Genomic DNA, 27817 nt, shown 5'->3' on the forward strand with positions numbered 1-27817 from the left:
ATAATGGATATTTAATTGTTTCTGCAATCTTGCCTAGATATAGCAGTAACTTAAAGGAATGGTGTTAGTTTATGATAGGAAAGTTCTTCTCTAAAACTCTTTAAAAGCTTTTCAAGAGCACATATTGGCATTAGTTACTGGTTTAGTTACTATAGCAGATTTTTGAGTTTGTTCAAACAAACCAATATCCAAGAGTAATTCATTTACTCAAACAGTACACTGTGAAGAGAGAACTGAAGATGAACACCGAGACAAGCCAGATAATGAACGAATGATTGACTCAAAGTATTTAGATATTTAAATTGTTATGTCTATTTAAAACATTTTTTTTAAAGGATAGCTGTAAATTATGGCAAAAATGTAACCCTTTAGGAGCAACTATCTCTTAAATAGCTTTTTTTTCATTTTAAAAGCATTTTAAAATATTTAATTTTGTACATTATAGTGTTGCGATGCCTAAACTTTTTTTTTTTTTTTTATAAAATTTGTGTTTTGCATTCTACCATGAGCATCACAAAGGGGACTTTTAAAAAGACCTGAGACCTCTGAATTCGGTTTCATTTTGTTGCCCACTTTTTAAGTAAATGCCTTCTATAAACATAATGAAAGATCATGTGATCCTAATTTTTACAATGTTTCTTTAAAGGGATAATTCACCCCAAAAAATTCTGTTATTAATTGCTCAGCCTCATGAGCTTCGTTAATCTTTGGAACACAAAGATATTTATGATGAAGTCTGAGAGCTTTCTGACCCTACATAGACCGCAATGCAACTGACACTTTTAAGGCCCTGAAAGGTAGTAAGAACATCGTTAAAATAGTCCATGTGACATCAGTGGTTCAACCTTAATTTTATGAAGTACACAAATAAAACAAAAAAAATTTAAATTTTTCAACTTTTTCTGCTCTTCTGCACAAAAAGTATTCTCCTACAGTAGGTTGAACCATTAGCCGTGTTTCCACTGTTGAGCTTAAAGCGGGCGTGCTAGTGCGTACCAGGACCAGTCGCGTTTCCACTGTCACTGCCGGGGCTTGATCGTACTTCACCGGGGCTTCTTCGGGGCCAACGGCCAGGGTTTTTTGGCCCAATGAAAACCTTGGGCCAAAGCGGGCCAGCTGGGACTAGAGGAGGGGTTATGAACAAAGACGAAGTTTCTCCGCGTCTGGAAAGCGTCTGCGCTGCAGATCATTCCAGAAAGATAACAGCTTTAACACCAGCATTAAAGACTTTTTAAAATAAATTGAGATCAAAACTCACTCTTAGTTAGCAGCAAGTGTTTGAAATAACTTGATCCGATGTGGATTATAATCACTAAACAAGGCAGAAATATTTCGAAGCGATGTAAAACACTATGCACGACAAACATTAACGTTACCATGGTAACCATGGTAAATGCAACCACTTGGAGAAATCAGACGTCAGCTTCTTATTTTCTATCACAATTGTGTATTTATTTAGTAACATGTTTTATGTTGTCTTTTCTCAAGAGTTTAGCTCCATGTAGCATAGCCTATCATCAAAATATTATAATGATTTTTGTTCTGGAGCTTTTATAAAAATAGAGAGTCAAGCGCTGCGGATCATTTCAGAAAGATAACAGCTATAACACCAGCAATAAACACTTTTTTTAAAATAAGTTGAGCTCAAAACTCACTTTCAGTCAGCAGGAGTGTTTGCAATAACTTGATCCGATGTGGATTACAATCACCATACAAGGCAGAAATATTTAGAAGCGATGCAAAGACTGTGCATGCTGGGCATTAACATTACCATAGTAAACATGGTAAATATGACCGCTGGAGAAATCACATTCCAGCTTCTTATTCTCTATCATAATCGTATAATTATTTAGTAACTTATATTATCTGTTTTAAGTCTCGTCGCGAGAGTTTAGCTCCACGTAGATTATCATAAAAATATAATAATTCTGTTCGGGAGCTTTTTTAAAAATAGAGATATTATCATTCATTTTAAATGTGACGTATAGGCCACTTTGGCTACAAATAAATAGAAACAGACTCGACTGAATAAGCAGGCTTAAAAATAAATAAATAAAATATAAATAAATGGTTTTCTGTGTGATTAATTTTGAGTCCTGATAAATTAATTCATTATGATCAATCACTTATTCTATAGTAAAACATCGATGTTTTTGAATTTGAATATTTAACAAAGCATGCAAACAAACGGCAGCTTTTATCATGTTCGTGTGTGATCGCGCATGTTCCAGTGATTGATTTTTTTTAGTGTTCTGATAACTGCTCTTTGTCGGTGAAATGATGGGGTTGCGTTAACGTTGTTCCTGAGAGGCGTGTAAAGGGCTTGTTTTAGTGACGGGCAGTGGTGCTTCAGGCTCGAATATGGAAACCCTGCACTATTTTGGCATCGGTGCTACTGGCCTGAGGCTATTAGTCCTGCCTGGCCCGCTTTAAGCCCTGGCTCACACTGGCCCGACAGTGGAAATGCGGCTATTGATGTTACATGGACTATCAATATTCTTACTACCTTCCTGGGCCTTGAATGTGGTATAAATGTAATGAAGCATGGAAGGTCTTGTGGGCTTGGGATGAAATGAGGGTGAGTAATTAATGACAGAATTTTCATTTTTGGGTGAACTATCCCTTTAAGACTGATCAGTCATATAGACATTCAGGCAAGCACTGTTTCTTATGCCCAAAGCAAGATTTGTATCTTGCTGTGGTAATCCCTTAATCATCAGGCCTGCCCCAGTGCTGCACTTCTTGCCCTTCCTCCAGCGTCACCAGACCAGTGCCAGCGCCACATGGCATGGCCTTCTCAATACCCTTTTTAGCACAGGATCCCCCCAGCACTGTCTTCCTTCAGGTCAGGTTCTGCAATAAAGGGCTTTGTTTATTTAGCCCTCCAGCGGAGACACCATTCATTTAACACTCTCAGAGATCTGCAGGATCTAAATTGTCCCATTGCAATATCGTTGAGGTCAGAAGTGATAGTCATGCACACAGTGTTCAGATTATCTTGATGTATGATAAAAGACACCAGTGTTCAATAAATAATGCAATTTATTAATAATAATAACAACAAACCAAGTACACCAAGTGATATGTGTGCTTTTAGTTGGTCTTGATACAATATAGTTTGTAGTTCATTTTATGGTCACAGATGATAGCTAATTAATTTGACTATAAGAAAAAGTAGCATTGCACAAAAGCCCTAAATAATACCGTTCAACATATGCTAGATATTTGAGTAATGCCACTTCTTGAATAACAGAGATCTAAGAGAATTAGCTCAAATTATTTTTTTGTATTTTCCACAGTAAGTTTATTTAATTTTCTTTGTTGTCTCAAGCAAAGTTCCCGAAGGCTTCTTCTCAGAGTTTCTTGCTTATACGTGTACAAACGTGTTCGTATTCAGCATAGAAATCCAAATTAAGCACTTTTAGATTGTTGCGTTTCTTCTTGGAGTTCTTTCAAGGAAGATGCATCACATGCTTTTTAAGTTCTAGATTTTCTGTTAATGCTAATGAGACACTTAAATGAACTATAATCAGTCTTATTTTAGTATCATTATATACTATAGTGTTTATTAATGTGTTGAATTAGCTTTTATTTTTATATTTTCTAATAAGTTTTTCCTTCTAAAATGTGTATTTTATTGTATTTTTTGCTTTATTTTGGTTAGAAAAAAGGGGTTTTAATAGTTTTAGTTCTAGTTAAAAGTTTTGCATACATTCTGTGGTTTTGCATTTGTAAAAATAAAGAATGTTGAAGGAGTTTGTTTTGTGCTGAGATGCAGTCTTTAAATTGCTTTTTAAATGCCATTTTTGTTAAGCAATATGCCAAAAACTGTAGGCACATTTAATCTCTCTTAATCCTGACACTTGATGTCTCCAATCTGGCTTTGAAAAATTAGTTTCCCTTTTCCTAGTTTTGCCTTCTCTTCTCTGCTTTAATTGCATTTTCCTCTCCAACTGTTTTACTTTAGGTTCTGTCCAGACCTGCAAATGCTGTAGTTTTGGGGCAATATTTAATTGCAATGGCAAACATAATTTTGGGTGATTGTATCAAGAAACTTTTTGAACACGTTCACTCCAAATCTAAAAGTTATTTTTATTATGAAGCTAGCATTTGTGCTGTTGAGTTGAATTGGAGACTAAGGTTTTGCTGGATAACATATAGTCCCTGAAGTGTTTGACAGGTTATTTTCTCTATTATACAGACCCAACTGGGTATTTCTTCTGGTCTAGATCTAGATCAGATGCACCTGTTGTCCTGTAATGCTGTAATGTTTAACCATAAGTTAAACCTAATTTTCTTCAGTATGGATATGGATCACTGCCCTGAGAAAAGTGTGCTGGTTTCATTTAATAACCTCTGAAGGTGACCTTATAAAGGACAGGAAAAGTGGACTAGCTGGAGTGGATGACCCAATACAGCATGCTGGTGTGTGTGTATATATGTGTATCCTCTCCCTTGATCATTACTCTCTACCTATAGTCCCTGGGCTGTAGAACTGGGGCTGTGTGGAGGCAGAGCAGTAATGTGACCTACATTACACTGCTTCCCTGGATCTGGAGCTCTTCAGCTCTTCACAGACATGCCATATTCATATTCATAATCCGTTGGAAGCCTAATGGTTAAACATGGGAATGATTCATTGGCATACAAAAGATTTAGACTGGTTTTTGTTTTTTTCTCCACAATAATTTTGGTTCACATCTCTTCAGTGTCATTTTGATACATGTATACCTTAAAGGGATAGTTCACCCAAAAATGAAAATTGTCATCATTTACTCTCCCACAAGTTGTCATCTGTCATCTGTCAGCATTTACTCTTTCTCCCAAACCTGTGTGACTTTCTTTCCTCTGTGAAAAATAAAAGATATTTAGAAGAATTTTGGTTATGAAGCAGTTTTGGTTACCATTTTATGGGCCAAACCACCAAAAAATAAGAAATAGTAATACGGTATTAATAATGCTCACCAAGCATAAAAATATAGTAAAAACACTAATATTTTGAGATATTATTACAATAAAAAATATTTATTTTAATATATTTTAAAGTGTTATTCAGTGTCACATGATCCTTCAGAAATCATTCTGTACTAATTTGGTGCACAAAAAACATTTTCTATTAATATCAATGTATATCAAGATATATCTATCTTGAGAATTCTTTGCTGAATAGAATGTTTAGAAGAACAGCATTTATTTGAAATTGATTATATATATATTTTTTGTACCTTAAAATTGCCTTTACTGCTATTTATTTTCCAGAAAAAAAATCTTACCAACCCAAAACTTTTGAAGAGTAGTGCATGTTTGCATTTTTGTTAGAACTTCTGAGGTGTATTTATTAAACCTTTTTGGGAGCACTTGCATATTACTCTTCCCTATATATATATATATATATATATATATATGTTAACAGGCCTAGTTATCAACAGAAGCTCCTAACAGAAAAGTTGCAGGTTCAGTCTAAAGTATAGTTGACCTACTGTAGGACCTGGGTCCTAGTTACAGTCCAGTCTTTCAGCACTGTCTCTAGAGGCACTTAACCCAAACCCACTTCTCCATGCTGTGTCAGTGTGAAACAGCATCTCCTAAATGCAAGTAGAATTATTCCATTTGTAAGTGTCTTAAAGTGAGACTATGGCCCCCAGCCTCTGTTATGTGGTGGCATTGTCAGTGCAGTTTTGGGTCATGACATTGATTTCGTTTCAGGTGAAGGAAGGTCAAAAGACCCCTGAGTGACATATTTCAGCTTCCAAGTTGCAGCATGTTTGCAGCTTACATGTCCATGGCTCTACTTGTCTTTAGATAGCTAATCCAATCTACTTTCAGGTTATGTAACACTACCACATCATTATGTTACCATACTGTGTGTATATGAATACTCTATACTGTATTCAAATTGCTTTAAGGTGGTCTTTTTAGGTTTATTGCATCAGGATGATGTATGCAAATGCTCTAATAAGCAACTTGTTGATTAAAGGTTTAGGTCAAATCCTCCTTGGTGAGACAGGCTGTATTATTAGGACTGTTTTGACTACGTCCCTGATAGATGTTGCCACACTGAACATAAGCAACTTGACATATATTATGCTGTTTGTTTAGAAGAATTATCATCCGTGAAAGAATGCAAATGTTAAATGTCATGGACTTCGTTCCATGTTTATTGGATTATGGCAAAGTCCTTTAAAGTATAGATTCCCCCCCCCCAAAAAAAAAAATAAAATAAAAAATAAAAATAATTCTGTAATAATTTACTCACCTTCATGTTGATACAAACTTGTGTGACTTTCTTTCTTCTGTGGAGAATTTCTTTTTTTTTCAGTGGTTTTTGTATTTATGAAAGTCAAAAGGGTGCAAAAACTGTCAAAACATTCCTCAGATTATCTTTGCTTGTGTTTCAGAGAAGAAAGAATGACCTGAGGGCAAGCAAATGATGACAGAGTTTTCATTTTGGGTAAACTATCACTTTAACTTTTAGGATGGCACCACCTCAGCCACCTAAAGCCAGGTAAACTCCATATTATGTGTGATGGAAGAAATTCCAGAAAAGTAAAGTTTAACTTCACATCTGGGTCAGGACGTGATAGAAATTTTGTGGACATCATGATCCAGTTCTGGCCCATCAAACCCACTTTAGTCAAGCAGCTTAGTGTCTGGCGTTTGGTGTACTATGACAGTGGCTCCTGCCACCACTGAGAAAATCTGCATTATTGACGCCACTGGCATCTACATATTTAATACACTGGCCCCGCTGTTGACTTTCCAGGCTAACGCTCTGCTTGTACACAAAGCCTAGAGCCCCCGCCCCCCTGCCGAGAGACATTCTGCTGCCTACTTGCCACCCCCTCAGACTAAACGACCCCCTGCATTGCTTCAAGACTTATTGCATTGGAACATTCATTTCAGTCCAGGCCCTTGTATTGCAGTGTGTGTGTGTGCGTGTGTGTGTGTGTGTGTTTCAGGGTCTCAGCTTGATACCATGAAGCCCATCGACAGATCGAATTTTTAGACGTTGGTCTTTCATCACTGTTCATGCATGGACAGTAAATCATAGCAATTTCACAGTGGATGTAGGCTGCCATTATTACTAATAAATGCATTTAAATTTACTGGACTTCATGGTTTTACTACAAGAACGTAATTCCAATTACTAAACATTTGGGGTTGGTATAATTTATATATATATATATATATATATATATATATATATATATATATATATATATATATATATATATATATATATATATATATATATTTCTAATGCAAAGTGGCAAATTTGCTTACTAGTGATGTAAGGATGCACACCGAGCTGGTTAAAAATCGATACAAATATATGTTAAACGAATTGCGATACATTTGGAGGTTGTAGTTTTTATGAATGTATGTCTGAGGGGAAAACATTTTTAGAATGTATTTTCTCTTCATCTTGCCTCTGAATAATGCATATTAAAATGTTCCTTAATGTTCAGAAGCGCAGCGCTGCTTTGCTTACATCAGTAACCAAGTAAAAACACTGAATTTCCACTGTTCCGCAAGTGCCACCTGCTGTCAGAGAGCGAATTAGCATTTTCATTCAGCCTGTCTGCTGTTTTTGTTTCTAGCTAAACAGCTCTCCCAGAACAGGTTTAAATAAAACTGCGATCCATGGTTACAAAAATCTAGATCTTTCAGAATCAGTTTTCAATGAGCAATCTTTACAATCTTTGAAGACATAAGTTACCGCATGTCTGTAATATTTGTCAATAACCAGTATGGTACCAATATATCTTGCATCCCTATAGCTGAATCAGCAGAGCTATGTTTTCATAACGACTTTCTGCTGAAAGATTTCGTAAGGTTGTTTTTCTTTTCTGTCATTTTGTTGTGTCTTCCATACTGTTTCACCAGCCTTTCCAACTCCGTTCTTGACGTCATCGTGACCTCCGCGACCCGGGCGAAACACAGAAGCGGAAAACCACATTAGTCCTATTTTGAATTGCACACCTGTGGTTCTTCTTTACCCTGCTTGTCGTGCATAGTGAGTAAGACGTTTTAGACACGGAAATAGAGATGAGGCACCATAGCTTTTCATACGGCATTTCACAACACTGACAAGAAAAAAGCACACGGTGACAGCGTGGCCCTCTCCGAGTCGCAGGGAGCTATTAGCTGACTGGAGATGCTGCATCGGTCCGCCTCTGCAGTGGCCTTCAGTTGTCAGCGTTGGGAGAGTGTACCGCGTGAGAGCTGAGTCATAAGCAGCAGTGTGCTGACGAGCAGAGCCACCCCAAAGATCCACGACTAGCCACTGTGTTGCAGGCAAATGCCTCGATGTTCCCCACTCTCTCTGCTAAAGCTCTGAGTCATCTGTGAATAATTTGGACCACCACGGGGCTTGGATTCTGACTCATCACTCTAAACCAGGGTTTTTGGGGGGCTTCTTAGAGTGGGATAGCTATAGAGAAAAGTCTAGGCTTTGGAAGAGGAAATAGAAAGCAGCCTATTGTCCATGTCGCATGCAATCTTGACCTTGTTTGGATCTGTGTTACGTATGAAGTTACGTGTGCTCAGTAGCCTTGAGAGGAAGAGGCTTTGTTGATGGATGCTTTATTATTTTGCCTGTAGATACGTTGTGACGGTGCAGGTTTTTCCTAAGACGATCTTACTGCTCAAAACAACAGATCTGGCAGCTGGTGGATTACATAATCCAGTCTTTGGTCTTAAGGCCACTTATGTCGCTCTCTCATGACTGTTAGTTTGGCTAATTTGACTTGCATCACAAAAATGAAAGCAATATATATATATATATATATATATATATATATATATATATATATATATATATATATATTTGCTTTATATTACATTTACAGTTATATAAAACTTAACAATTTTTTTTAATTTTTGAAGAAACATCTTTTGAAAATTAATGAGCACTCAGGCTGTCAAGCTTGAAAACAAAGAAGTATCTTGCATGAACTATTGTTGTGTTCATGGTTTTATTTGGCTTTTTTTCTTTTTTTTTTTGTGAATTGATTTGTTCATGAATTGAACTAATTTGGTTCTCAAGTTCAACTCATGAATTTAAATCTGATTTAGGGATTCATTCATGCTGGGTTAACATTGGTTATCCAACTGGAGATGACTACTTTATAATGCCTAATAACTTTAAGTTTATTATATTTACACAAAACTGTCACATGGATTCCTTTAGAAGCTTATATAAACACTACTATTCAAAAGTTGTTGGTAAATTTTGTATTTTTTTTTTTAAATACGTTTCTCATGTTCGCAAAGGCATCAATCAAAAATACAGTAAAATGGTAATACTGTGAAATATTATTAAATTAAACATTTTAATTTAATTTTAAAATCAATTTATTCCTATGACATCAAAGCTGAATTTGCAGCAGCCATTACTCCAGTCTTCAGTGTCACATGATCCTTCAGAAATCATTCTCATATGCAGATTTTTGGTACTCAATGTTTTTTTTTTTTTTTTTACACCTCAGCTTAAAGGGGTCATATGATGCAATTTCAATATTTTCTTTCTCTTAGTAGTGTTACAAGCTCTTGGTGCACAAAGAAGACCTCTAAAGTGGCAAAGACTAAAGTCTCAAATCCGAAAAAGGTATTCTATCAAAGTTCAAAGTTAAGACTCTGCCACGCCCCCCTGAAATGGCTCATTCAAGCACGCCCCCACATGTCTACGTCACAATGTGGAAATATTTGCGTAATACCACCCAAATGTTCACGCAAAGAAAGAAGGCGTGGTTTCAGTAACCGCAGTTAGTGTTGAAGCAGGGAGATGTCAGGGAGATGCTGTGTGTATCTAGACGAAACTAGCAATTTATTTGGCCTTCTGAAATTATATGCATTTAGGAATCTTTAAGATTACTTACAACAGAACATCAACACTTTTTATGAACGACCATTTCGTGAACCTAGGAGAGGAGGTAATTCTGACTTTGCTTAGACAATCTGGTGCTTCTGAATCAGTTACTGTAAGTATGTTTTATTGAATTATATTGTTTAAAGTATTTGCTATTGAATATTCAAAGTTTTTGCCTCGCTTGTGTGTGTGTGTGTGTGTGTGTGAGAGAGAGAGAGAGGCAGGCAGGGTCACACAGTGGAGTCGGCTGTCTTAACCATCTGTGGCTTGTGTAATGCAAACACATACGAGCTTCATCACTGTGTCTGTCAGGTGACTCTTTTCCCCTTTCAGGCTTGAACTGAGGGTAAAACTAACAACATTATTAACAGTCTTAACATTTAATTTGAAAGATGAAGCTCGCGATTATGGAAAGGGGTGATCCATTACCGACGAAGGCTTGCAGCGTTCGGCAAATCACAATGCACTGGGTCAGTTGGCCAATCAGAGTATTGAGCACTTGTCGGAAAGAGGGACTTTGTAGAAAACTACACATTTGAGAGAGGCGGGAAACCTATAATAATGTAAAGTATTTGAAAAATAATGTGTCTTTTGAACATTAAAGCATGTCAACGTATTCTGTTACACCAATACACAATATAATGATCTTTAAAAAAGCATCAAATGACCTCTTTAATATTTTTCTGAAAACCTTGATATTTTTTATTAGGATACCTTGATGAATAGAGGGAAAAGAACAGCCATCATTTATTGGAAATATAAATATTTCTTAACATTATAAATGTCTGTACTGTGATTTAATACATCATTTAATACATCTTTGCTGAATAAAAATAAGCATTTCATTTTTTTTTTTTTTTATCATACTGACCTCACAATTTTGATCAGTACAGAGTAGTTCCCAGTGGACCACTTTTCATGATAATTGTATTTGGAGTTGTTTTTTAAAGCTTGAAAGCCCGTCTGTCTTCATTTTCATTTTATTGAAAAGAGTGGTCAGGATTTACTGAAAAAACAAAAAGATCTTTTATGTTCCCCAGAAGAAAGACAGAAATTTGGAACAACATGAGGGTAAGTAAGTGATTCATTTTTGTGTGAACTGTTCCTTTAAACATGAGTGGCAGTTTGTCAGACTGCTTCTATCAGAGTAAAGCCAATTTGTCAATCTTCTCTGTTTACAAGGACAGGTATCAGTGCCAGAAACTCTGTCTGTGCGGTGAGATATGCATGCTGAACACACACACACAGTGATTTGATTCTTCCTGTGGCATCAGCAGTGATGCTTTCGACCAGTCAGCTTCCTTCTTTTTCCACCTGGGAAGAAGGAATGCATCAGCGACATGAACCATGTGCTTTCCTCTCTGTTTGTGTGTTTAATTGAGGGAGAAGGGAGAAATAATAGGATAAATGGTTAACTCAGGACACCCCCACTCAAAAACAAACATCAAAACACTCAAACCCTAAATGTACAAAAAGAAATTCAGTTCATTTAGAAGCAGACTGCGGTATGGCCTAGTTCAGTGAACCAAATCCACAACGTTATCACTGATTTACCTGAAATTCAGAGTGAGGTCAAAATGCCCTGTATACTAAAAAGGAACTGCCTGTTCCAAAAAGATACATTTCATTATGCTAGTTTCTAAGAGTGAGCAAACTGCAGTCAACTCTGAACTGAGCAACTTCCACACAGTGCCTCTCAATAATTGTCTCCGGTGTGTAATTAGTCCTGAGGGTAGACTCTCACGAAAATAATTGCATACTTGATTTGGGCTAAAATATAACACACATGGTAATTGAACCTTGTAATATGGGTTTACAGCTCTTTAGATATATGCATTACTCTTGAAGTGCACATCTGATATTAAAACTATGGCTTTTTTTGGTATGCAAACATAACTTTTTTTTTAATGAGTTTATCAAGTGAGATTCAAAACCTAGTGACTTGGCTTGATGTCTTCTTCCTAGTAGGCAGCTTCCTTCACAGGCATTCTCAATTAAATAAACATTTCCACACAAATCAGTCACTTATAAGGAATAAGTGACTGATTTGAGTGGAAATATCATGTAACAAAAATAATGTGCGGGTGGCTCAATTCACATTTGATTCCATTAGAGTCTGAGAGAGCAAAATAACAAATATATAACAAATATTTTGTCAAATTCAATTTTCAGATGAGCACTCCACTAAACTGAAACAATCTGGTGAAATTTCACTTAGAAATTAGTCAGTTTCACAAATAATTTTAAAGACTTGCCAAGCAACGCATTGAATTCAAGTAAAATTTTGAAGTAGAAAAACTTAATTAGTTTTTTCTTGTAAAGTGTACTTTAATAAATCGTATTTAGTTACAACTTGGAATTTACAACTTTTTAATTTAAAGCCATTTTTACAGTGTACTATTTTATTAATTTGCATTAGAACTTATATTTCTCTTGTCTCTTCCTTATATACAGAACAATTTGTCACTGCAGATGTAGATACAATATTTACATAAACATTGCAAATACAAAAACAGATTAGAATTAAAATCATATCTAAAGATTTAATCTAAGATTTAACGTTTCTTCTTGTACCGAAGTGCAGTTTTAATATACAGCGGGTAAAATAAGTATTGAACACATCACATTTTTCTCAGTAAATATATTTCTAAAGGCGCTGTTAACATTATTTTTTTAACAGATGTCAGTAACAACCCAAGTATTCCATACATACAAAGAAATCAAAACAAATAAGTTCAGAAATTAAGTTTTGTAATAAAATGGAATCACCCAGTGAAAAAGAATTGAACAAGCTTAAATTTTCACACTGAAATTTATTCAATACTTCGTACAAAAGCCTTTGTTGGTAATGACAGCTTTAAGACGCCTCCTGTATGGCAGTGGCGGCTCGTGGGTTTTAATAGAGGAGGCACACTAATTGTATTTGTCTGGGATCCCTGACAATTATTATTATTATTATTTGCCACTTTAAAATGAATTTTTGGTTACTTTTAGTCAGAAATGTTAAGAAAACAACACATAGAACAAGATAATATAATTTCATTCACCTGACCTATCACTTGAAGCAAACATCCATCCCTGCCTGTTGTGCTATTTAATTAAGCCGACTGCTGTAGCCTATATCCAGCTAAGGCGTGTTGTCCCTTTTTTTTTGTTTGTATATTCGATTGGCGATCAAGTATTCAGTATCACTACTCATCATCAGTACTTGGCACTTTATAGCGCAGCATGAGACGTTCAAACTAGTATCACGTAATTTACATCTCTATGATGACTGGTGGATACCAGGAGGGAGGATAGCCTCCCCATGAGGTTTCTTTTCTCAACCCTCCTCAGCGCTGAAAGTGAACACTCAATGCGGATTGACTATTGCTGATTTTTTGACCAGACTACCTTCTCCAATTATTTCACAGGCTTGTCTAAATGTTGTGCAGCAAATTTTAAACGAGCTTCAACATCCTTCAGCAATAGAGCCCAGAGTGTGTAAAAAGGGTATGGTGGTTGAGTGCATTACTTATTGTTTTCTTTGAAACAATTGTATCTGCTAATTCCAGGTCTTTCTGAAGTTCTACAAGTGATCTAATATTAATTTCCACTGACAACGGCAGGATTGCTTTCTAATTACTGATAGATTTCTGCTGGTCAGTAATTTACTGAACCTACACATAGGAGCCTGAGAAAAATTTTTAGAAGAAAATTTCACTTGGTACTAAGAGGCTATCCATTGATGTATGGTTTGTTAGGATCAGAAAATATTTAGGCCAGATGCAACTATTTGAACATCTGGAATCTGAGGGTGCAAAAAAAATCTAAATATTGAGAAAATCACCTTTAAAGGTGTCCAAATGAAGACCTTAGCAATGCATATTACTAAACAGAAATTAAGTTTTGAAATATTTATGGTAGGAAATCAACTAAATATGTTCATGGAACATGATCTTCACTTAATATCCTAACGATTTTTGGCATGAAAGAAAGAATTATCATTTTGACCCATTCAGATAATTTTAGACTTGCTACAAATAAACTTGTTATTTAAGACTGGTTTTGTAGTCCAGGGTCACATATATGCATGATTAAACATGACTGTGTAAATGTATTTTTACAAGTTGAGCTGAATGAACTGTTTTAACTGCATTCCAGAGATCTGAACACACCCAAACAATGACATTATCTGGAACAAGAACTGTCTTGCAGATGGTCTTTGTGTAGATGTTTGTGTACTACTTATAGAAACCATTTCTAGTTGATCGTGTCAAAGGTTGCTGTTTCTGATCAGGTCAACATGACGAAAAAGTGTTTGGTAATTATTTTTGCCGAGGCTATAGTGGAGCAGAATTTACATAGTTTATCTTAAGTACATTAGTGTGATTGCACTCTACTATACAGTCCAAATGCAGTGCCAACAGGGCTTGATGATATGATTTTTGCCCAGGCAATGCAGTCTCTGTGCTTTCATTTGTGGAAACTCTAATTTGATTGCTTTCTAGATCAGTGACGATGACCCAAAGGGCAGTTCTGAGCATCTCGCTTCCAAAGTCGTGGCCTTGCTCTCGCTCGTGATGTCTCCTTGCATAACTCTTAATCAGCAGAGGCGTATTGGGTAATAATCTCCCAGCCGCTGATTAATTCCTTTTCAGGGATGTCCGAAATTAACAATCGCGACGGAAGCGCCAGCTGCTTCCCGAGACATCCTGGGATGTGTTTGCCAGTCATCAGCCAAATAGAGCTGGAAAATAGTGCAAATGGTAATCTCTGGATTATAGTGTTAATCCTGGGCTGGGAGACAATAGGGCGAGAGGTTCTGTTTGTGCCCTGAAATGAGGCTGGCTGGCTGTCCTGCAGGTGATTTGGATCGAACCCAGTGTAATTTTGCATTTGCTTCGATCAGGGGTCTAATTTCATACGGTTCAGATTTTAAAGGCATAGTAGTATGTTTGATTTTGTAGATGGTTGTAAGGCAAGAATGTTAAATCATCTGATAGCAAGGATTAGACTCCTATTGGGAATTAAAAAGACCAAATAAACCAAGACATCATGCCTTGCTAATAAGATTTATTCATGAAGATGTCCTGGTATCTGGATTTAAGGTTAATTAACTGGCAGATTAATAACAGAGATGTTTGTGTTCTTTCAAGAGCCACTGGAAAATTCACATGGCTCACCTCAAGAACTGAGCATCTCTATAGTCATGGAGATGACCTTGGCACAAGCGGCGTGATTGGCTTGGGCGGAGTGTGTTCCATTGCACAGACGCCGCTCTCCGTGCCCTGTAAGTGCACTTAAAGGTGTAGAGTCTCTCCAAGTGCCCTGGTTTCTCCTCAGAAATTGCTCTCTGCAACCTCTAAAGTTCTCCTGACAACATATTACAGGTGAAGGACACAGAAGCTCATGAGAGAGCCTCTCAACAGCAAGAAACCGAGTAACAGCTGCCTATAAAGGAAACTAGGCTTTTGTCTGGCTATTTAAAGCGAATGCCCTCTATGCTTATACATTGTTCATGTTTTTGACAGCCAGCCAATTTTTTAAAAGCTAAAAGAATATGCTAAGGATAAATAGCACAACTGTAGTTGACGTATATTTTTCAGTATCAGTTTTTTGATGACGTCTTTAGATGACCTTGTCTTATCAATGGATGTGGCCCAAAATACAGTCTTCTAGGGGTGGGTGGAATCAATTTTCAGTGGATATGGAATACTGGATGCTGTGGAATATAAATTTGAGTGGCATTACAGAAGAAGAGAAAGTTTTGGTCAGAAGGTAGGCCTGTGCGTCAGTGTCACTACAGCCTAAATTACCGTCCTCCTTGGCTCAACTAGGTCATCTGCTCTCAAATAGACTTGCACATTTCATTTCGTAGCCCACATCGCTCACCTTATTTATCCTTCAGTTTTCAGGCATCCTCACACTGCCAGCTCGAGACCTCATTTGACTATTATACAGAAAAATAAACCATTTAGAATGATTAACCTCAACATGAAAGCTTGACAAAATTGATTTTGTTTCTGAAAAACTGGGAATGTTTCAGAAATACATTCATTTTTTTAATCAATTATTAGTTTGCGTGTTTATAAATATTTAAAAAATATATAATTTTTAATCTGATTTCAGTTTATGTTTATATATTATAATATATTTTATGTATTTTTAAATTTCCTAATTTATGGTTGAAAATATTGAACATTGCTTTACATAAACGGCAATCTGTAATAAATGGAATACATTTTAATGACAAATCTACAAATATATCTTACATTTTCAGAATTAAAATTTCTTTTTTTTAATAATTAATAGCCAACTCTCATCAACCAAATCAAACGGATATCAGTATGGAAAAAGGTGTATTACCAAGTGAAAGTTCATCCCAACTCAAACCCTGCTTTCCATAATCCAAACCGAGATTTGTTTGGCAAATGCATTGTAGGGAAAAGCAAATATTCCAGAGGGAATGTATGACTCAAAAAACATCCGGTAATATCCCACCTTGCAGGAAACTGCAAAATAGAACTGTGTGATTGAGAGCTGTGTGTTAAACGGTAGCTTCATTAGATGATCACACGTTGTCAAGTGTTTGATCAGGCCTCATTAATATCCTGGGAAGATAACACACATTCAAAGATCTTCAATGACCACATTACGCCCTCTGCCTAATAGCACCTAGCAACAGATTGTATACGGTATATGGTGCAATAACTCGAAATGGCATTTGGCTAACCTCTTTATGTTTTGTATTTGCTAGTTTATAGCTTTTTAGGTTGTGCTTTTATACGGCCCGCAGTGTCATTTCATCTGCGTTATGGCATTGTACAATCAGCATAACGATTAAGAACAAGCATTTAGTTCGGAGCAGTGACCTAAACAGACCTAATGTGCTGCTGGATAGAATAGAATTAAACTAGATAAGATGAGATATTATTTATCTATATATATTTATATATATATAGATCAATATCAATCACACAGTTATATGTTTGTTTATGTTTATGGTTTTATCATGATGCAGGTAAGATTATGCAACTTTATTTAGACATTGGGCTGCTTTCTTAGTGGATGCTTATTGGGAAATAAATACAGTTTTTGTAAAAAAAAATAAAAATAAATAATAATATATATATATATATATATATATATATATATATATATATATATATATATATATATATATATATATATATATATATATATATATATATATATATATATATATATATATATATATAATAAATTGTACAATCAGTGCCATGAAAATTATGAGATGCAAAACATATCATCTGTCCTAACATGCTTTTTAAGGTTTATTTTTTTGTATTTATTTTTTTTTAGCCCTAACCTCCTGTTTGCTGTATTTTTCTCTCACTCATTTTTATCGTTTGTCTACTGTTTGATATATTTCTTTATCTAGAATCTCACTCAGTGATATTGACTTTAATTTTGTTTTTATACTTCACATGCTTCCAGGATTTTTGATTATCCCTAGAGCGTTTGAGCCTCCCTGCTAGGTGTCGAAGTGAGGAAGGTGTGCATTGTATTATTATGTCACAGCCTGGAGCCTCCACTGGCAACAGTCCAGCATGGGTTTCAGGCCACTGTGTTCTTGCCCCATTGGAGACTCGGACGTAGAGCTGCCTTGCCAGAGAGAGATGATGCCCAGATGGCATGGCGACCACGTCTGTGGACAGTTTGAAGGGCTGATGGCCTAGATTCCAACACAAGTGCGCTCAAGTCTTTTCAGTCCTGTGGTCCAGTTAACACTGGAGAGCGAGAACACTAGGGCAAGCGTCTTTAGTCAAACCCTTATCTACAATCTTTTCTCTGTACAAAATAATTATTGAATTTGTTCAAATTCATAACTCTTACTATTTAATGGGATAGTTCACCCAAAAATGAATATTCTGTCATTAATTACTCACCCTTCCAAAACCATAAGACCTTCGTTCCTCTTGGGCACACAAATTAAGAAATTTTCTATGAAATCCAAGAGTTTTCTGACCCTACATAAACAGCAATGCAACTATCAACTTCAAGGCTCAGAAAGGTAGTTTAAAATAGTCCAAGTGGCTCAACTGTAATTTTGTGTTGGAATCTATGCAGGTTGAGAAAGCTCTCGGATTTCATTAAAAATATCTTCATTTGTGTTCCAAAGATGAACAAAGGTCTTACGGGTTTGGAACGACATGAGGGTGAGTAATTAATGACAAAATTTTTATTTTATGGTGAACTATCCTTTTAAGAACTTTGGGAACATTCTAGAATCATTGTGATTCATTGGGTTTCTTCAAAGAATACTACAAGGAACAACACTTCCAGAACAAATTCCTTCAGAAACGAACGATAAAACCATTAACAGCCAACTGGAGTCCACCCCATTTTAAAGAGCTTCCACATTTAAAGCAGCAGATAAAAAACATGCAGCATGCATTTATAATAAACAGAATGTTATGGTGGATGCTAATATAGTTATTGTTACATTGATCATTCTTGGTGTGAACAGGCAGTGAAAAGATCTATCTCTCTTTCAGTAATTTATTCATTGCTGTAAATAATGGCATGGACATAGTTGTACTAATTTAAATTTTCTGTACACACCTCAGATCAAAGCCTCCAGAAATTATGATAGATGAAACAGTCCGTGACATTTAGAACTGAACGCCGCTTGTCTGGGCCTTAGAAACTGACGTAAAAAGATTTCATAGCGAGGATGCTCTCTGAGGTCCTGTAACGCTGTTACCTGAGATAACACGGACTTCCTGTGACATCACAAAGCAGCCTTTTTTGATAAAGCCCTTTCTCTCTTTGTCTTCATGTCTCATTTTCTGTCCCTCTTTCTATTTAGCTCTTACTCACTTTGTTGGTAAAGGTATGCAAAGCTTTTCAACCTGTGCGACGTCAGCAGGCAGGTCAAAAGAAGAGAGTATGAAAAGTGTGGGTTAGCGCGATGCGTGGGCGCGATGACGCCATCGCTCTCTTTTCTCTCTCTCCCTCCCTTTCCAAAAGCGTGACGCTGAGGCGCTATACTGAGCAGGAAAGGAATGATGGGTAAAGTGGGGTTTTCATGAAGGTCCTTGACCCAGAACAAGCACTAGTCTTTATTTAGGCATGCTGTTGTGTGCGTTTGTGTGTGTGTGTGTGTGTGTGTGAGTGCAGGGGAGGATGCTGGGTGTAATAGAGAGATTGAGAGGGAGAGTGATGGACAGGAAGAGGATTTAGTTTGGTGTTAATCCTGCATGCTGCTATTAATAACCCTTGAGTCATCTACACACACACACACACACACACTCCAACTTATCAACAAGCACCCACAAACTAATTTTCACCCACCAGCTCTTCTTATGAACTGGTGAACATGGTATATTGGGTTAAACATGGTATATTCCGCACTTCGTACTCATAAAAGAAGTAAAAGGTTTGTCATCATTTGCTCACCCTCACATTGTTCCAAACACATCTGACTTGATTTCTTGAGTGGAATATAATGTATGGGGACTAGGACTGTCAGGCTCTAAAATGACAAAAAAGAAGAAAAAAAAAAACATAAATGTAGTTTATGTCTTGTGTGCTCTTCTGAAGTCATATGATAGCTTTGTGTGAGGAACAGACAATAAGCCTTATTGTTATGATTTATTTATGGTTATTTTTAGGTGCTTGAGTGCTTCAGTCCCCATTTACATTTTATATATATATATATATATATATATATATATATATATATATATATATATATATATATATATATATATATATATATATATAAAAGAGTGCCCTCAGAAACTTTCACACATATGAGTTTGAACAGCATGAAGATGAGTAGACATTGACATAATTTAGCATTTTATATCTCCTTAATATTCATTTTAGGCATTCTTAACACAATTTACTCTTAATGACAAATGATGCTTCATTATGGCAGTACAGCACCATCATGGATCACAATAGAACAGACACTTATGACTAAACTGAACTGTAGTCTCAGAGGAGAAGATGTGTGCGAAAAGGAAAATCCTCTCCTACAGACACACACACATACACAAGTGATGTTGAGTGTTTGGGGGATCTTACAAAGTCAAGGACAGTTGAAAGTTAATGTAAGAGTAGAAACCCCCTTGAGAGCCTTGTGTAAGTGTGTGTGTGTGTGTGTGTGGGTGACATGTTTTTGCAGTAGTAGGTTGGGTAGAACGTGCATGCTAAGCCACACTTCAACAAAGGCTTTTCTAGAAACATACAATATTATTTCCATCTGCTAAAAATGCAGATCATCTAGATTTGCTGAAATAATGACTGTTTTCACACCAGTTTCCCTCTGTATGCCATTGGTTCAACAGGATGATAGCCCCGCCCCAAATGCTCACTATTGGTAGAGCCAGTATTGCCGTTTTTCAGGTTATTTCCATATATTAAAAACATTATTTTGTCTAGCTGAATCTCAAAGTCTTACAAAACAGATTTGCTAATGAAAGTTTCCCTCCCTATGCCATTGGTTGAACAGATAGCCCCGTCCCTAAAGTATGCCATGTGTTGAGCCCGTGTCATTCACAGCTTTCACACTTTTTTACAATATTTTGTAGTTGTCTTTATATATGTAGTTGGGATAAAAAACATTTAAACACTTCAACTACACAATTAGCGTTTAAGTAATATTCATTTATATGTATATAACTAATATTTTTAGTACTTATTATTCATTTTAATTAAAGCAATAAGGCACTTGAGAGCTTACAAACAAGCCCTTTAAAATATAACACCCTTTTGTACCTTGCTTAATTATTGTATTATAAGAGGGAACTGATTCTGTATGTGTGTGGATTATTATGTCCCGTGTCATGATTACTGCATTTATATGCTATGCAAGTCCAGCAGCAGTGAGTAGCTTTGTGTGTGTGTGTGTTTTTTTGCGTGCGCAAAGCATAATTTCTCTCCTGACATGAAGTGTGACTATATAGTGTTAGCCACGCTGAGCCTTCATTTCTCTGAATGACGTCAAAGCAAGGCTCCCCGACACACATCCCTGCTTCTCTCACTTTCTTGCGCTCTTTTTTTTTTTATTTAATTTTTTATAACTACCCTTCTGTTGTATGGTCACATTTATGTTCTGTAACCAGGATAATCTGTTAAATACAAGCAATATGAGTGCAGAGCCACTTCTATTTATGCTTTAATTTCCGTTCACAGTCTCTTTGGCAACAAATAAGCCTGCTGTGAGATCTTCGTAGCCTACTACAGAGACGTCACTTTGTGCCGTGCTTTGAAGTCTGGGGATAAAGAAAGCAGCGTGTATGTATTTTTTGCAACTTGGTTGAGAGGACAAAAATGGCTCTTCTCTAATCCTCATTTCTTAGCATGTCTCTGACTCCTCTGAGCTGCAAAAGAAACGGGCGTCTCCCATTGGCTCACCTTAGCTGTGGCCGAGAGCCTCAGCCAATCAGAGCTCCCCACCTCGACACCCCCTCCCCCTCAGGTAGTGACGGCTGTGTGCGTGTGTGCAGGAGAAAGAAGGAGACAGAGAGCTGGAGCATTTCTATGAATGGAAATGCGGAGGAGGATCCCAGAATGTAATGGCAATTGGCATGTCATTTCTCTCTCTTTCTGTCTTCATCCCTTCCTCAGGCCATCAGTTCCTCCTCCATCTCAGTGACACTTTTCACTCCTATCTTCTCATCTTTCTGCCATTGTGAACACTGATGCACACTGCTGTCCCTGTGACACGGATGATGTCCAAGACTCCCAGTGTTAGGATCTGATTCATACATCAAAGTTAGTTAGACATCGTGAGTGGATGGATGAATTAACGGAAGGATGGACGGACGGACAGATAGATAGATTAACTAATATATAGATGGATATTGAACAGAATAATGGATGGATGGATAGATAGATGAACAGATATCTAGATGGATATCGATGAATATGGTCGGACAGATAGATAGAGAGAGAGAGAGAGAGAGAGAGAGAGAGAGAGATGGATGAATGGACGAATGGACAGATAGATAGATAGATGAACTGATGTCTAGATGGATATTGATGAATATGGTCAAACAGACAGATAGATCGATGGATGAACCGATATTTAGATGGATAATGAACAGAATAATAATAGATGGATGGATGCATGGAAAGACAGACAGACAGATAGATTGATAGATGAACAGATGTCTAGATGGATATTGAACAGAATAATAGATGGATGGATGGATGAACATATCTAGATGGATCTTGATGAATATAGTCAGATAGATAGATGAACTAATATCTAGATGGATCTTGATGAATATAGTCAGATAGATAGATAGATAGATAGATAGATAGATAGATAGATAGATAGATAGATAGATTAACTAATATCTAGATGGATATTGAACAGAATAATGGATTGATAGATGAACAGATATCTAGATGGATATTGATGAAGATGGATGGATGGATGGATAGATAGATGAACAGATATCTAGATGGATCTTGATGAATATAGTCAGATGGATGGATGGATAGATCCAAACATTATACACAATGTAAAGTATAAATAATTATGTAATGGGTCAATGGATTATGAATAATGTGAACTCTCTTTCATCCCTTCTTCATGCTGAGTGAACTGACTATAAGAGGTTTGGTAGAAGCTGTTAGTTTGTAACCTCCTTCTCATCTCTCTGCTGGATCTTTCATTTGGAGCAGACCGTCATTGAGTCGTCCTTGAGAACGTTCCACTTTCCGCCCTCCCGTCTGCTGGGCTGGTATTCCAGCCTCTCGTGCTCACTGTGGGTGTGTGTGAAGCAGTTAGAGATTGCTCTGATTTCTAATATCTAACGTGTGTTCTGGCCCGAGGGCAGATAGTGGCTGTTTGCCTCACTACAACATCACTCACCACGGCAACCCATCGTCATGGGGCGTCCCACGTTGTGCAAGCAGCATGACACTGCTGTCAGGATTGTCATGGTTATACAGGCGAATCAGCTGTCTGTGTCAGCCTTACGTTCCTATCACCACCAGAGTGGAGGCATTTTAAATAATTGTAAAGATTTTCATTCATAATTTGCCTTATGTCATTTTTGGTCATGTTTTCTTGACTAATGCTTAGATAGTGCAGCCCTGGGGTGGTCATGCTTTATATTCTACACTTTATAGGTTTAACCAGGAATATGTTAGTATTATAATGGTATAGTGGTTAAAATTTATAATAAATTATGAATATATTAATTTGACTAGAAACACCAGAAACTAAATGTAAAGCACCGTTCCAGTTGAGCAGGACTTCAACATTGAGGAAAAAAGTGTCACCCTAAAACCTTCAGAAAATAAAATATTTAGATTTAGAATTAAATCAAATCCATTGTCTTTATGATCTTCATCATTTCTTCTGGCTTCTCTTATGCAAAACTTTCATACGATTTTAATTCATTACAGACAGTCGGGTCATAATAAATGTTTTTGGGATTAGGACATCACATTATTGGATGGCTCTGTTATCCTCTCCCATCAGGCCACAGCTGAGGCTATTAATTCAACAGAATGTTGGCAAACGCCGCTGAAGCCCCTCACAGATAGAGGGAGATGGGAATGGCACATTGACACGATCCAAGACACACGTTTTGAAGATTTTGGAGGCATATTTATTCACTGAGATAAATTATTTCTGTGCCAGATAATTGTTCCTTTCCACAGTTGGAACACCAATTATGTGTTTACGTTTTTCATTTTTTATTTATTTAATGGACAAGCATTAATGAAGCCCCCTTTTTTCTGGATTTGCTATACTAACACGCACCGTTGAAAAATGTAGGATCAGTGAGAATTTAAAAAAATTAATACTATGTTTAGCAATGATGGATTAAATGTATAAATAGTGACATGAAAGACATTTATATTTCTTGAACACCAGATTAAAGAATAAATTAGATTATTAAAGGAAAAGGGTCATTTTAAATTGTGTTATTTCAGAATATTAGTGTTTCAAACTTTGTGTGGTTTGCAGTGATATTACAACTTCAAAAACCAGCTACACGAAGGTCTTAAAATGTGCAATTATTTATATATTCTTGTAATCTACCCAAACAATGAGCAGTATTCGTCATATCATAATGTCAAAATGCCGTATAAACATATAGGATTTCTGGTCCTTATCTTACAATTCATTGTCATTCATTTAATGGGGCATCCCTGTTCTGTTCAGATGAGAATTCCACAATCTCTTATGAAATCCTCTTATGAGGATGACGGGGCTTGTCTTTAAGTGTCGGCTCTTGATTTCATAATGTGCAGTTGTGTTTATTTTCAGTGATCCAGCGGGGTCTCTGCTCTCAGAGCGGCAGAGTGCTGAAGTGGATTTGGGTCATGCTAGTTTTAGAGTGCCTCTCCTTGCTCACTCAATCCATCAGAGCGACAAGCCCTAAAAGGATATTCACATCAGTAGTTAAAAAGCCAGGCTTTAACACTTACAGTTCAGCTTTATACCCTTGTTCCATACCATACGCCTTTTTAAAGGAATAGCTCACCCTTACAAGAAAAAAAGTCTGTTGGCAAAGAGGTTTTTAATGCACAGCGATCATAAGAACATATTCAGCTGGAATATCTTTGGTCGTTTTCTCTGTTTTGACCTGTGCATATTTCTTTTACCTCCTACTCATCATCTTACAGTTAAACTAACGCTCGTTCTGGTGCTGAAAAAAGAAAAATCGAATCAAATACTGACAGCGCTCCTTTGCATAATGTTTCCGTGATCTACTCGGCAGATGTTTTAAAGCGTTCTCTCTCTCTTCATCTCTCTTTTACAGCAATTGCCCTTTTTCCTTGGCTGCAGGCCTGGCCCGTGGTACAGCAGACAGTATCCTGCAAAGCGATCTCTCCATGTACTATCTCAACAAGAGTGTGGAGGATGGCACAGACACGCTGCCTCGTAAGTGCCCTATAAAAACCACACAGCACAAACGTAACTTGCACTGTGAAGGCTTTATTTTTAAACGAGACAAGCCTAGCGTAGATTCATTGTGGTATTCTTGACACCCGTGAGCCATCGGAAGTCACACAGTGCCAGTGAATGAGTTGCATCTCGCTATCGAGTAGAGATCTCATGATATTTGATCCAAATGTAGGCCATTCTGCACAGTTTTAAGCCTCCTATTCAACTGCAAATTTAGGTCACTTACCAACTTAACGTGGCCTGAATTGCTTTCTTATCTTTCTATATTCGAATTGAAATGGCAAAGGAATCTGAGGTGGGAACGGCTGCTAATGTGCCACAGTTTTGGCTGGTTTAGAAAGGAGCCGGTCTAAATGGAGCTCGAAAGATCAATTCATATGACACCTCTTTTTGTTATGATATCATGTCTGATCTGATGACTCTTACTGTAGCGATAAATGTAAACTGCCACATGAAAGTATATTACAATCTTTATGGAGAACAGATGTTGCCTGACATGAAAATTATGATGTGCATTATGTTAGTATCATATTGGTCTTTGGTCTATATTTAAGTTGTTTTTTTTTATTCTGTAATGGTCAATATTGCATATTTAATTGTACATGAACGTTTCCTTTATTTTTACATTACATTTGATGACATGTAATTTATATGTAATCTTTTAAAGTAATCTAGCATATATATATATATATATATATATATATATATATATATATATATATATATATATATATATATATATATATATATATATATATATATATATATATATATATATTTTATACTCTGCATTATAACATGAATGGTTAAATTTACTTGTATTATATTTGTAAGTTATTTAGACAATATACTGTACATTTTTAACGTCAACCATACACATGAAATTAATTATCACTATAATATAATTATGAAATACATCAATAAAATATATATAAAAATTCTATACTCTGTTGTCTAAAATCTATCTTCAGACAAAAATGTTTTTTATTAATCTTGTAAAAAATATACAAATGTTTATTATTCGTAATATATAATATTTAATTTTATTATTAAAATATATTAAAATTCATAACATTACATTTATTTACCAATTTATTTTAAAAGTATAAAAGTTTAACGTGTTATTTTTATATTGTAATATTTCATATCGCTGTATATATTTATATATTTTTGATTTATATTGACATTATAGTATAGAATTTTGATATATGTTATTAATGTCTTTTTAACATTCTAATCCTGCTACAGTGAATGGAAAAATTTAGTTTGGTTTGCCCAGCACCCAAACAGATTACAGTTCTGCTCCTGTTAGTAGGAAATTATTTAATTTTTAGTTGTGACCGACAGCAATTTGTTCCCGCTATAATTCTTTAATAGACATACGACAACTCTGGAAGAAAATTCAGTTTCTCTACTGGTAATTTCAACATTGCGGTGGTGTTTATGTGCACCTCAGATAATAATTCTCTGTGGTTCACATCCAACTATTGCCATCATGAGTTAGCACAGACATTCACATACCACGCTGATCCCAGACACTTTCCTGAGTGGACGGTAGTTTTATAAAGCCAGATGGACTGCAATCTGTGTTGAGTTTAAGAACTGTTCAAAAATACGTCAGAGCATGAGAACTCTACTTGAGCCCAGTCTGGTTTTCCTCAGCTAGGACAGTTGATAAAGGGTTTCATGAGAAGTACAGTCCTTTAAACAGGCCTACATGACGTGACCCATTCCAGCAGCAAAGAGTATGTTTAATGTAAGTCGTAGCATTGGAAACGATTGACATCAGAACAATGGGCGGCAGACAGACGTCTGCTCAGGGCAAAGGCAGTACATACTGTTCACCGGCTCAGCCCTGAGATGGCAGATTAAATTTAGACTCTGTGCCCACGGAGACAAGACAGAGAGGGAGAGAGAGAGAGAGCATCTAAAAGACTAAGGGAAGAGAAAAGAGCATGTAATGTCTGCTTTTACAACCATCAAACAATGTGAAAGGCCTCTTCGTCCACACAATGGTAAAATACATCTGTCAAAAGCAGTACTGAGGTGGACTGATAGACAAAGACAAAAATGCAGCCTTTGAAAAATATGCCATAAATGGAGGAATAAAAAACAGACACTTCATTAGGCAAATCTGGGACTTTGCCATAGGTTTCGGCATGCAAACTCTTTCAGCAACATTTTACAAGCTTGAGAAACAAATATCTTGCTTGCTGATGATACCTTTAAAGGTTTTATACACCTAAGATTTTAGGTTTTTCAAACCTGTCTGAATTTCTATTAGGGGTGTGCACGGATAGTCGAACATTCGAATATACGTTCTGCTCTAATTATAAAATAAAATAAATTATATTCGAATTTCGCAAAAAGAAAAAAAAAAGTTCTAATTTGTTCACTTTCTGTGATTCTCCACAGCATATTTGAAGATGTATGCAAGCCAAACAATAATGAATGAATGAATAAGGGGCCGTTCACATATCGCGCTTAAAAACGCTAGGCGCTCCAATTTCTCCTTCTTTCCAAAACGCTCGGGCAGAAGCGCCCCTGAGGCATCTGCCGTTACTAAGCAACAATGACGCGCTCTCTCCATGAAGACGCGTACATTTCAGCAAAGGATAAATGGATTTGAAGCACAAAAAAATCGCTTTCAGTAGCTCTGCTACTAAATTTATTTCAAAATGGCAATCCATATACAGCTATGATCAGCTGTTCCTTCATCTTGGCTGAGCTTTCAACGTTGTTACGGTAAAGGATGAAGCTGAATGTTTAGTTCTTGTCACATGACCCGCGGTGCGCTTGCGACATTCTGAAAAGTTGAGATGTTTTCAACTCAATGCCGTGCGGACGCGTCTGGAAAAAATGGGTGCGTCGCACTGCGTGCCCATCGCGACCGCGTCGCTTCCATTATGAGCGCTCATACCGCGCGCCTGCATTGGAAATAATGAACTTGAGCGCGCAAAAGACACGATATGTGAATGGCCCCTAAGAACTGCGGTCTTCTACAGTACTTCAAATATGCCGTGGAGAATAACAGAAAG

General features: G+C 36.5%; 1 protein-coding gene across 2 annotated transcripts in view; it reads left to right on the forward strand.

Annotated features, from left to right (window-relative positions):
• Positions 1–27817, forward strand: part of ppm1e (protein phosphatase, Mg2+/Mn2+ dependent, 1E) — a 49815-nt gene that overhangs the window by 8294 nt on the left and 13704 nt on the right. For both annotated transcript variants that reach the window (XM_052567271.1, XM_052567272.1), the window contains exon 2: positions 24634–24755. In XM_052567271.1, coding sequence (XP_052423231.1) covers positions 24634–24755 — 122 coding nt within the window. The remainder of the gene's footprint in view (positions 1–24633; positions 24756–27817) is intronic.

The sequence above is a fragment of the Carassius gibelio genome, chromosome B10, assembly GCF_023724105.1.
Source record: "Carassius gibelio isolate Cgi1373 ecotype wild population from Czech Republic chromosome B10, carGib1.2-hapl.c, whole genome shotgun sequence".
NCBI lineage: Eukaryota > Metazoa > Chordata > Actinopteri > Cypriniformes > Cyprinidae > Carassius > Carassius gibelio.